The 12,520-nt window shown below is 38.7% G+C and overlaps 1 protein-coding gene and 1 pseudogene across 4 annotated transcripts in view; both read right to left on the reverse strand.

Moving 5' to 3' along the window:
• The window catches only part of GRHL2 (grainyhead like transcription factor 2), a 171,369-nt gene that overhangs the window by 38,123 nt on the left and 120,726 nt on the right, over positions 1 to 12,520 (reverse strand). For all 4 annotated transcript variants that reach the window (XM_053208642.1, XM_015078007.3, XM_027064114.2 and 1 more), the window contains exon 9: positions 6,961 to 7,119. In XM_053208642.1, coding sequence (XP_053064617.1) covers positions 6,961 to 7,119 — 159 coding nt within the window. The remainder of the gene's footprint in view (positions 1 to 6,960; positions 7,120 to 12,520) is intronic.
• On the reverse strand, positions 3,711 to 6,469 carry LOC106980016 (26S proteasome regulatory subunit 4-like; annotated as a pseudogene).

A 12,520-nucleotide genomic window follows, 5' to 3' on the forward strand; every position in this document is an offset into this window, starting at 1 on the left:
TTTTTGGGAGAGAGACAGAACAGAGCATGAACGGGGGAAGGGCAGAGAGAGAGGGAGACACAGAATCGGAAACAGGCTCCAGGCTCCGAGCCATCAGCCCAGAGCCTGACGCGGGGCTCGAACTCACGGACCGCGAGATCGTGACCTGGCTGAAGTCGGACGCTTAACCGACTGCGCCACCCAGGCGCCCCTGTCATGGAACTTTTAAAAATCATTACAGTAATGGAAATGAGGGGAGGGCTAAGGAAACTAAGTGTAAGATCATTTTGCACATACGAGTGTGATTTTGGTTTTTGTTTTAATGTGTGCAGAAGTGCTTGGGGATGGTGCTCATTCAACCAAATAGAAAAAAAGTTTGGTCTATTCACCTCCTTGGGGCTCCTCTGTTCCTGGTAATCTGACTTTTCATTGGCTTCCCTTGCCAGATCCCACCCTGCTTAACCAGTTGACCATCACCTTACAGCTCTTTCCTTCTTGGCCTTCAAGGATTCCCTGATTATTATTCTTATTCTTATTATTCTTATTCTTATTAGTCACTCTTCTTTGTCAGCTTTGCCAACTCATTTTCTTCTTCTCACTCTTCCAAATACAGATGCTCCCACAGTTTTCTTTTTCTTCCTCTCTCCATTCTTCATAGCACTTACTCTGTGCCAGGTGAGTTCTAAGAGCTTTACATAGATTCTGGACAGATATAATAATTTAACCAGGTATTTTAAAAATCTTTTTTATGTTTATTTATTTTTGAGAGAGAGAGAAAGAGCTCGAGGAGGGAGGGGGCAAAGAGAAAGGGAGACACAGAATCCAAAGCAGGCTCCAGGCTCCACGCTGTCAGCACAGAGCCTGATGTGGGGCTTGAACTCATGAATCGTGAGATCATGACCTGAGTCGAAGTGGGACACTTAACTGACTGTGCCACCCAGGCATCCCTTTTTTACCAGATATTTTAAATGTTTTTATGTCAAAAAAACTTCTCACTACCAAAAGGGAGTAACTGTTTTATAGTGCTTCACTTTTAAGTTTTGAATTGTCATGGATAATTACACATCATGGAAATTCACATCAAAAGGGAAATAAAATATAGAAATATATCCTTTGGAAGTTTCTTCAAGATATATTAAGGTTTTGTACAGTTTTTATATGTAGATAATGAAGTGTTAAATGTACAGACCTCACCTTGTCAAAACTGGTGTGAAACATAAGCAAAAGTCTCCCATTATTCATTTTTTGTTAGGTTCATATCAGACATTTTTCTATGTACTTGGAGTTATGTACAATATAGTAGTTAACATAAATTAAAGTGTGAAATTTTATATAAATTACAACTCACTGAAGATAGACCCCAAGGTTGGTCAGGCAGTTGTATTTCTAAATTAGTGCTTTATTTGGTACTATTACTATGAGAAAAAGGTCTGGAATTAATCTGTTTCAAGACTTATGTATGTTCAATGTCAATTTTTAAGAAATAGAGTCACCTGCTTATTATTTTACAGGCATTCTTTGATGTGCCAAACCAAATGGATTAACATAAAACATGAGTGGCTCCCCATAGAGCCCAGTCTTGCTGCCATGTCAATATTAGAAATTTCCTGCCCAGAACGCCCAGATATCGGCATGATAAAATAACAAGTCTGATGGTATCCAAACATTTCTAGTTCCCATTTCTAAAATCAATCTTTGACTTCACAATGACCCAGAAAAGCTGAGATACATTTAATTAAGATGAAGAAAGCTTCCTTGAACCTGACCTTCCATGAATTCCTTTCCTTCCTTTGATTATCTGTGACCGAAGCTTCTAAGACATTCTTTCCACTCTTATCAAAGTGCAAAAAGTCTACTTCCAGAACAGTACAATTTTCTATAAAGACCAAATTTGTCATTTGAAAATAATTTCCCCTGCCTAAATGCTCACTTTGGAGTGTCAGATTTGAAAAATATGCCTGAAGATTTCCTGATTATTTTGTGATCACTGTGGCCACTTCTTGAAGGGTGATGGCTATCCTTGTTTTATTTGACACTTAAATTGTTTCCCCTGAATTTATTTTAAGAATGTGTCCTTAACAGATTGAAAGTTGGCCAAGGTACCAAGATAGTTTGCAGGGGCATCTTTAGCTTTTCATCATCTTCAACAATTGTCACTTCCAAGATCTTTCCAAACAAAAATTAATAAAGAGAAAAAAAATCTTAAAAAAAAAAGAACATGGCTTCATTTCTCAAGTTTTACACAATGCATAGTTACTGTTTACAGTAATACAATTCTTGTTTTTCAGCAAAGATAATGGAAGTAATTAAATACAGATATAAAGACAGAGACATAGGTATTGATATAGGTAGATATATAGACAGATCCTGAATTTTTTAATGCATAAACATGCATTTCAAAGAAGTATCATAATATCAAAAATAAATTAGAGAAGGTCTTTATTTGTATCTCACAGGTGTGTTAATCATAAATCAAACCGGAGAACTAGAAATAGTGCAGAATTGCATCTGTTTAGGGTTCTCAACTGTGATTGGGAATCTTATATTTTAAAATGGAATAGCTCTTAGCTCTTTTGCTTTAGAGGATAATTCAAATGAATCATTTGCATTCGCGCACCCATTTGAAAAGTGGAAAAATTAAACTTTTTCTCTTTTCAATCTCCCAGGAGTAAGTTTTGCCTGGGTTTTGAAATTAGAGCTGCATATATGCCAAATTACAGAAGATTTTATATCTAGCTTATTAGAAAAATTACCAGCAGGTAAGGTTAATGCATTCTGCTTGAGATTTCTTCCTTATCCTTAACAACAGGAGAAGTAAGCTAAAAACTACCCCTGGAAACTCTTTATATCACTAGTTTCTTAGAGTCCTAGGGCATGGGTGAACAACACTATTCATCCTTCATTTTTCTTTTGTTTTGAGTTTTAGTATTTATCATATCGACACTGTTGACAAAACTAATTATATGAGCATCCCTTGAGGCCTCTCTTTCCCACTGTCAATTCCAGCTCTAATGTAAGGGTAATTGGACTGCCCAGTATCTCTACTCCTTCCCTTCCTTTCTCCTTGTCCCTAATCTTACTCCTCACCTCTAAGGAGATTCCCAGAGGGGGGAATTCTACAATCTCCCTTGAAATATCTGGAATACAGTGAGGGAATTCAAATTATTTAAATGCTATCCCACTTGTACTTTAAAAAAATTCCCTATTGCACATCGTTTGGAAATGCTTTTTCCATGTTCAATATGCTGAATTGAAGATATGTACTGATTTTTCTTTGTTCTCTTTTGTTTTTAACAGGCTACCTTGGCTCTTTGTTGAGGCTTTGAATCCTCAGTTGTCATTTTGGCTTTTTATGCATATGGTTGTTTATCAGTTCAAGGAATATGCGTTTGCAATCAGGCCGGATTTGCATCCAGCTCTCTACTTTTTCACTGTGTGACTTAGACAAGTTACCTGTGCAGCTGACCCACTGTTTTCTCATTTATACAACTGTGTCTGTTGACTTACTGGCCCTTTTACTGGGGAGGCTACCTAAATGTCCCTGAGAGTGGTATTGAAAAGTTTGATGACAAAGGTTTCCTTATAGTGACTTTTTAATTACATTTATATTTATATTTATAATATAATTATATATTTATATATATTTATATTTATAATATAATTATATTTTAATTATATTTAATTATATTCTTCCCTTCCCTTCCCTCCCCTCCCCTCCCCTCCCCTTCCCTTCCACTTATATGCCCCAAGAATATTTTTAAAGTCTAATAAATTAACAATTCGGTGTTGATTTCCTGCATCAGTTTTCCCAAGTACGTGCTGGTAGGCTGTTTAAATATACATAGATTTATTTGTACATATAGTTTATATTTTCAGTTTTCCCGATTTATCATCTTTAGCATTGATTTAGTTCCACTGTCTTTTTATTTATTTATTTATTTATTTGTATGTTTACTTATTTATTTATTGAGAAGGAGCCTGTTTTATTGGGGGCAGAGCACTGCACGTGGCCAACGGATGAAGGCAACTGGAACATGGGTCCCTCTGGGCAACTTCCCCAGCCTCATCCCTCCTTGGAGCTGGGACACTCCCCACCATTTCCTTGAAGGCCAATGTGGTAGCTACAGATAGAACCCCTCAGGGGTGCCTTTTTGGTTTTTATAAATAATATTTTCTTTAGACTTCTGAGGTCTTCGTTTGTTACTTTCATTCTACGTTCTCTCAAGGCCATCAGACCAGCTTTTGTACAGACTGCCTTGATGTCAGCCCCAGAGAGGTCATCTTTAGCCATGATTAAGTCGTCCAGAGTTACATCATTGGCCGGTGTCATGCTGCTTGTGTGGATCTGAAAGATGCGCTGTTTAGTCTTTTCATCGGGCAGGGGGATCTCAATTTTCCTGTCAATGCGGCCTGGTCTGATAAGTGCTGGATCCAAAGTTTCTATTCAATTTGTGGCCATGATCACTTTCACATCACCCCTTGAATCAAATCCATCCAACTGGTCCAACAGTTCCAACATTGTTCTTTGAATTTCTCTCTCACCACCGGAATTTGAGTCATATGTTTTTGTTCCAGTGGCATCAGTTTGGGCCCATCACCTAGGTATTTCTGAATAAGTTCAGAGCCAACCACTCTTAAGAAAGTGGCTGAGGTTTGGTTTGCTACTGCTTTGGCTAATAAGGTTTTACTTATGCCAGGTGGACCGTAGAGAATGACCCCCTTTGAGGGCTTTATACCCATCTCTTCATAATATTCAGGATGAGCGAGAGGAAGCTCCACAAATTCCTTAATTTCCTGGATTTGGTTGTCCAACCCCCCCCCCCCAATATCAGCATAGGTTTCCTGGGGAGCCTTTTCTACCTTCATCACTGTGACCAAGGGATCCGTGTCATCAATGAACACCCCTATGACAGCATGCACCTTGTGGCTGAGCAAGACTGAGCAACCTGGTTCCAGCAGATCCTCGTCTATAATGGAAAGAATGTTGACGTAGTGTTCTGAGCCCACAGATGTAGACACGATGGCATGACTGTCATCAATGATCTCTTCCAACATTCCTACCAACATTGGGGTCCCCCTCAGATCATCCACCTTTGATCTTTCCTCCTCTTGCTTTTCTTCTAAAGTCTTCATTTGTTCCTGATTTCTACTGAAGTCTTCCTCCACAAGAAGAGAGTCTTTAATTCTAACTTCGGTAATTTTAACCGGCACTGAGTGTGACGGGTCACCAGTGGCAGCTTGCTGGCAGCACCAGGTCCCTTTGTTTTCTTCTTTTTCCCCACTCTAGTTGGCACAGGAGGTTCGTATTTCATTTTCTGGTCCTTGTCATCCTTCTTTACCACCTCCAGGGCCACGACCACCACTCTTTCACCCACCTTGCTTCTGCCACTGAAACCCTGTTCCATTGTTTTAGTTTTCTACCTCAAAGACGCCTATTATATGTATATTGGATCTTCTTTACCACTCTTTTATATCTATTATTTTCTTTCTCATCTCTCTTTTTTTTCTTTTGATTTTTAAAATTTTGCTCTTTCCAGCTTGCATATTTCTCCTAAGGCATCCCCTGGTATATTTATTCACTCTTGTTTTGCTTCTAGTGTAGTCTTTACTTCTGAAATATTTTAATTGTTTATTTCTGAATTCTATCACAACTCTTTTCAAATCACTCTATTCTCAAGACATGTCATGCCTGAGTTTTGTATGTGATTTATGTTGGTCTTCATGACTTCTGTGTGTTTCTTAATTGCATTTAGCTCATTTTGGAACATTAAGCTATAGGTTTCACCCGTTTCATGGGTAGGTCCACAGGGAAGTCAGTGTGATCTCAGTCTCCATTTTCATGAGATACCCATTGGGATTCAACTGTTTTTCTTTCCTGATGGTCATTTTTAAGTGAAATGAATGGACCCGGATAGTTCTGCTAGCTTCATGGCTCTCATGCTCTCTCTTCAGATGTGTTCACAAAGTGATAAAAAAAAAAAAAAAAAACAGTCTTGTACTTCCTGAGATCTGTCTACTCCATATCCTTTCTCTTCACCCTTTTTATTTGGAATTTCTCTTTACTTTATACCTTTTTTTTGGGGGGGGGGGAGGAGTGGGAGGAGTCCAATTCAACTTGGATTCTACTCCTAGCAGCTTTTTCTCAGTGCAGAGTTTTGCCCTAGAAGGAAACTTAAATTTATAACTTTCTGGAGTTCATAGAGCCCTAAACACTTCAATGTTCCATCCCTTTGCACCCAACAGCAATAGCAAATTGGAGTCTACAGAATCTGTACCCTCCCACCCCAGTTTCACATACAGTCCTCAGATGGCACACTTCACTCTCTAGTGAGTACCTGGGGGCGATTTTGTAGGTTACCTGTTCTTTGGTTATCAAGTAGCCCCACTGTTTTCCCTCGTGATGCTGATACCATACAGGTCTCAAAACTGTTGTTGCTTATTCCCACTCATATTTGGGATTTGTAAGGATCTCATGTCACATAATCATAGGGTTTTAAGCTTTGCCATTCTAATTGTTGTATCTCTTATAGTGGGATTCAGAGTGATTAAAAAAACTGTATCTCCTGAGTGCATGTTTACTAATAAGCTTATTTTATAGGTGCCATTTCCATTCCAAAAAGCTCTAAGTGAGATCCCATTTAACCCATAAAATAATACAGCTTATACTGATATGCTCTGGGACAGGCTTATACCCAGTAAAAATTATTAATCTATTATTTCAGTTATCTAAGTGAATTAGACTGATGGTACAGTGCAGTGTCAATCAGTCATTAAATTAGTGGTGAAACTGATTGACTAATAAAAGAATAGAGTTGACTGATGACTCCCTAGATATCTAACAGGAATTGAAAATGACAGATTACAACTCCCAGTGTGATAAGGTAATTAATTTGACACCATCAGACAAGAGAAGGTAACAAGGGGGAAACGTCATTAAAAGTAGTATCTAATAACAAAGATACCTTTATGATCTTTACTCACTTTGTCACAGAAGACCTTGATCTGGCAGTAAGCTCTATGAATGGGCTTATTGCTACGATTATTATAACTGTATGTATCAATCTGAATCATCAAAGGAAGTCCTTTCACCCCTTTCTGGGACGAGAAATCTGTACTCAGGCAATTCACAGTGATGAAAATCTGAGGGTGGGAGAAAGAAAGGAAAAGGTCACAAGTCACCGTAAAAAGGATCTATTAAAAAATGCATAAGCCTAAGACTTGGAATCACAACACTACACAATCTTCTAAGGACAAGTGAACAACATTTGGATATGCTGAAATAAGAACATGCTGAGCACATGAAACATTATATATATCGTAATTTATAATTTAAATATATAAAAATCGTTGCTTTCCTATTAAATCTTGAATAGACAATTGGTGCTTTCCTTTAGGCATATCAGCAAAGTTTTACCTATTTTTCAAACATGCATAAATCAGATGTGTAAACCACTATCTCTTCAACATATTAAAGCTGTCACTTCTAATATTACATCACTGTCTCAAATCTCTGACCTGTGGGACAAAACAAAACCAAAAACAAAAGTAGGGAACATTTCCCCTTGCATACTACTGCACTGAAATAGTTATTTGTTTATATATCTGTTTTTCCTCCTTGACTATTAATTTTGAGATTTGAGACCATTTCTTACTATTTTTGTATTAGGCGTACCTAATGTAGAGTGTGGTGGAGAACAGGCATTCAATAAACATGTGATGAATCCATCAATAAGTTTATCTGTAGAAAAACCCCCTAAGTTTTATTTAAGTTTATTTAATTAAAAAAAATTTTTTTAATGTTTATCTTTATTTTTCAGACAGAGAGAGACAGCATGAGCGGGGGAGAGGCAGAGAGAGAGGGAAACACAGAATCGGAAGCAGGCTCCAGGCTCTGAGCTGTTAGCACAGAGCCCAATGCGGGGCTCGAACTCGTCAACCGCAAGATCATGACCTGAGCCAAAGCTGGACGCTCAACCGACTGAGACACCCAGGCGGCCCAAGTTTATTTAATTTTTTTTAGTAATTTCTACACCCAATGTGGGGATCAAACACATGATCCCGAGATCCAGAGTCGCAGGCCCCACAGACTGAGCCAGTCAGGCTCCCCCCAAAAGCCCAAAGTTTTAGTTCTAGCTCCAACATTAACCAGCTAAGAGACCTCAGACAAGTCACTTAGTGTCTTTGGTTTTCAACTTTTTTCTTAAAATTATTTTTAAAATCCTTCCCTGAAGGATGAAAATGTAAATTATTAAATATTCTGAAAACAACTGCATAGATGCATTATGTGACCCATGTTTTATTTGGTCCCACTGAAATTTTCATTCACTCTCAAACCCTTGACCTTTTGTGTCACAGCAACATCAAAAAGAACAGTCCTGCAAAAGCAAAGAGCCGCTGGCATGAACTGCATTTTAAAGGCCATTCAAATCTTTGATTTTACTACCAGGATTGATCTAATTCATTTTAAGCTCTATTGCCTGTAGGTTTTTGGTAATTTATACAAGCAGATATCTCATTTTTAGTGCTATATCGATACAAAGATCATTTTTTAATTTTGTTTCTGAGCCTCTTACTTGGTCACGAGAAACACAGCAATAACGCACCACATCAACAATAAGGCTAAGATGAAATGTCTTAGTGACATGCTAATTACAACAATCTTGTGCACTGTGCCACAGACCCTCAGTTTTCCAGCCATCATATGAAAACAAGTGCCTAGAGATGATGTAACCATGGATATCTTTCATTCATTCATTCATTCATTCATTCATTCATTCATTCTTATTATTCATCCTATAAACATCAACACAAGCCCACTGTAAGTCAAACACAACATTAGACATTGAGGGCAGAGAACAAAGCCAGACCCCTGCCTCACGTAGTGGACGGTCCAAGGGGAGGACAGAGGAGTAATCCAGTAATAACCAACACAGGGTGGTCAAGTACAGAGGTCATGAGAACACAGAACACGGCACTGAACCTGGAGGACATGTGTGAAGCAAAGCCCGCACAGATACTGGGATGAGACTATGGACTATCATTATTTAGTAATGGTAGAGAAAAAGGACTCAAAATTCAAATGTCAAGTGATTCAGGGGAACGGAGTGATAAAGACCACTGAGAAAGACTACACCAGGCCTGTCTCTCTTCCTGAACTTTCAGGGTAAAAGTAGACAGCAAATGCTGTCTGCTGCTCCTGGAGATGCCCTAACTGCAGAGAACATTGATGTGTGCCACAAATATTTTTAAATACCTACTATGTTCCTGAGACTGTGCTAGGGACTAGGACAGATGCACCAATTGTAGTCCTGTAATCATGGAAGTCAGAGGCCAGATGGGGAGACAGAAGCAACGTGATGGAGCTCTAAAGACTACAACAACATCGGTAAATGCTGATCTTTAGGTCAAACCAACAAATAAAAGTATACTTTCCTGGGAACACTTGACTTCTTCTATTGTTATTGTTATTACTGACAATAGGCTTATCTTGGCCAGAATGTATAAAACACAGCTTTCTATCAGCAAATCAATGATCACTCTGGGGAACTATGCCATTGTCCATATTTTTGACCATGGATTTCATACAGAAATCTTTCTGTAGTGACTATAACTCACGGGGGGCCTCAGTACAGACTGGTTCTTTTCTACTCCCTCATAAAACCTTCCTACTACTACAGAATCCAAAAGAGAAAAGTGTTCTGATGTATATTTCCTAAGGTATTAGGGTTCACACTTGGGTCAGTGAATTACCCATACATCACACACAGTGGACCGCACTCAGACAGGCAGGATGCAATGATAATTGTGGCCTTTGTCAGCTCCAAGTCCCAACTAAGAGAGCTGGGCTGATGGCATGTGTATATTTACAAGGACCGCTTGAGTAGGACAGATCCGCTGGAAATATACTACGATAAATAGACTAAATCCTTCCTGGTGGAGCTGTAGCGGTCAGCCACCCGGTAGAGAAGGTCTTTAAAGGTCAAATGAGCTACAACACACAAGACTGTACCTGGACACACTTAGACTAGGTCCTTTTAATGGGAGAGATTCTTAGTAAAGGTCCAATGGGCTCTTTTTGATGCATGGCCTCCTGATCCTATACAAACTAAACGACACGAGACTCTGCCTTCTCTGCTACATTGAGCTGGCAGCTCCCAAAACTATCCTAACAGGGATTTTATAATAGAGTTGGCACCGCTCTCCTCTTGCCTGGCTGCCTGAACCCAATAGTAAAGCACAGTTTCCGTGCCCCATGGTAGCAATCATAGTCTCACTGTGCTGCACTTAAAACCTAAATGGTTGAACTTTAACTGCAGTTGGGGACTGGAAGGGATGGGAAGGGATGGAAGGACATTAACTAAAACCCTGGCTTGAGAACTGATAAGCATTTATTTGTTTCATCTTGCAAACCCAAACATGTCCCAGCTCCACGCACAGCCGGCAGACGTGAAAGCCATTTTCTTGGAAGTTTATCTACAAAGTACTGTTTGCAAATGCATGCTACAGAAACTTAGGGAAAAGGTATGCTTTCTCTCCACCAAACGTTCATCCAAATGTCAAGCACAGAAAATTCTTTTTCACTCCAGTAGGAGCCCTGATTATGTAAAGAGCATATAAATGCCATGAACAATTGGGTATGTCACCCAATAATTATGAATATTATATACGTTCATATAATGCTTTCAAAACCTCAGCTATTAATATTCCTGTAATTCTGACAGTACGTAATTTATTTTTTAGAAAAATAATAATTAAATCAAGTGTATCTAGGCAGATAATAGATAGTATTATAATTTTGTCACTGGTTCAAAAATTGATTCAGAAAGATTGGTTCTAAATATACCAAGACCTTTCCAGAAACAGAGGCAGTCTCATGACAATTGACATTTCTTAATAAACCCTTTTTTTTTACATGTGAATTACAATTTCCAGTTTGTAGTTCCTACAAAAGACAAGTGACTTTGCCCAGAATATAATAACTCTCAGTTGTGCACCAAGCATATAGTAAGATTTATCAAAATAAATACAAATCAATGAGGTTTAGAATTACCACATTAACTTGATTATTAACCCCTAAGATTTTTTCAAGAGCTTGCTTTTAAAATAAATGGGTCTATCTTTGATTTACAAAGCAAGTTGGGATTTTTTTTTAATTTTTTTTTAACATTTATTTTTATTTTTGAGACAGAGAGAGACAGAGCATGAATGGGGGAGGGTCAGAGAGAGAGGGAAACACAGAATCTGAAATAGGCTCCAGGCTCTGAGCTGTCAGCACAGAGCCCAAGGCGGGGCTCGAAGCCACGGACCGCGAGATCATGACCTGAGCTGAAGTCGGAGGCCTAACTGAGCCACCCAGGCGCCCCGCAAGTTGGGATTTAAAAAATCATAATGTCAATGATTTGATGGAAAACATTTATCTTTTCCTCTTTAAACAATGTATTTTGCATTTCAAGATTCTTCTGATTAAAGATGAAGACAGCTACTTATTTCCTTATTTTGGGACGTGAAGAGCTCTTTTCCAAGAAATTGCAGAAGCATTAGCCTCCAGATTAGAGCGACATAGCATACAACAAGAAATCAGCATTCTCCCTCTAAAACACAAACAATATATAAATACATAAGTGTGCTCTTGCCAATCTCCCCACTCTGTTTTCCTCTTGATTCTTAGAATTATTAAAGACCATATGGGTGGTTTTCTTAAATATCAGCATTTTTCTTCCGTTTTATATGATGGTATTTGGGTGCAGAGGCAATGCCAAATTAAGACAGAAAGACAGCCTAAAAGTAGACAATATGAACACATAACCTCTCGGTCTTAGGCATTCATTCATTCATTGCCTTCAGGCATTAATTTATCAAATATTTATCATGTATCTTCTGTCTGTGCCTGGTATTATGCTACATGGTGGGATTCAAGAATGATGAGATAAGGGCGCCTGAGTGGCTCAGTTGGTTAAGCATCTGACTTCAGTTCAGGTCATGATCTCATGGTTCATGGGTTGGAGCCCCGAGTTAGGCTCTGTGCTGACAGCTTGGAGCCTGAAGCCTGCTTCGGATTCTATGTCTCCCTCTCTCTCTGCCCCTCCCCTGCTCTCACACTGTCTGTCTCTCTCTCTCTCTCTCTCTCTCTCTCTCAAAAATAAATAAACATTTTTAAAAAATGAGAGAATTTGTGATTTTCTTGAGAACCTAAGAAATTTAGATTTTCTGACACTTCCATTTATATAGCACTTTTAGGGAATTACTTAAAATCTCATAATTCTTTATTTTCTCCTACAGATACTCTGGGTATGTCTGCATATACATACATACACATTAGGTTTATTCACAGAGTCTACCATAGTTTTCCATATTCTTTTAGTCCTCAACACTTTCCATTTCAACAAATCAAGCTTGTTCCCGGTTGACAGCCTTTGCTATTTGTTGTGCCCTCGATCTCCAGTGCTGCCCCACACACTGTCCCGCACATTGCCAGCTCCTTCTCATTCAGATTTCAGTCCAGTGCCAACTCTTCAAATACCTGTCTTGACCACCCCGTCTA

The sequence above is a fragment of the Acinonyx jubatus genome, chromosome F2 (genome assembly GCF_027475565.1).
Source record: "Acinonyx jubatus isolate Ajub_Pintada_27869175 chromosome F2, VMU_Ajub_asm_v1.0, whole genome shotgun sequence".
Classification (NCBI taxonomy): domain Eukaryota; kingdom Metazoa; phylum Chordata; class Mammalia; order Carnivora; family Felidae; genus Acinonyx; species Acinonyx jubatus.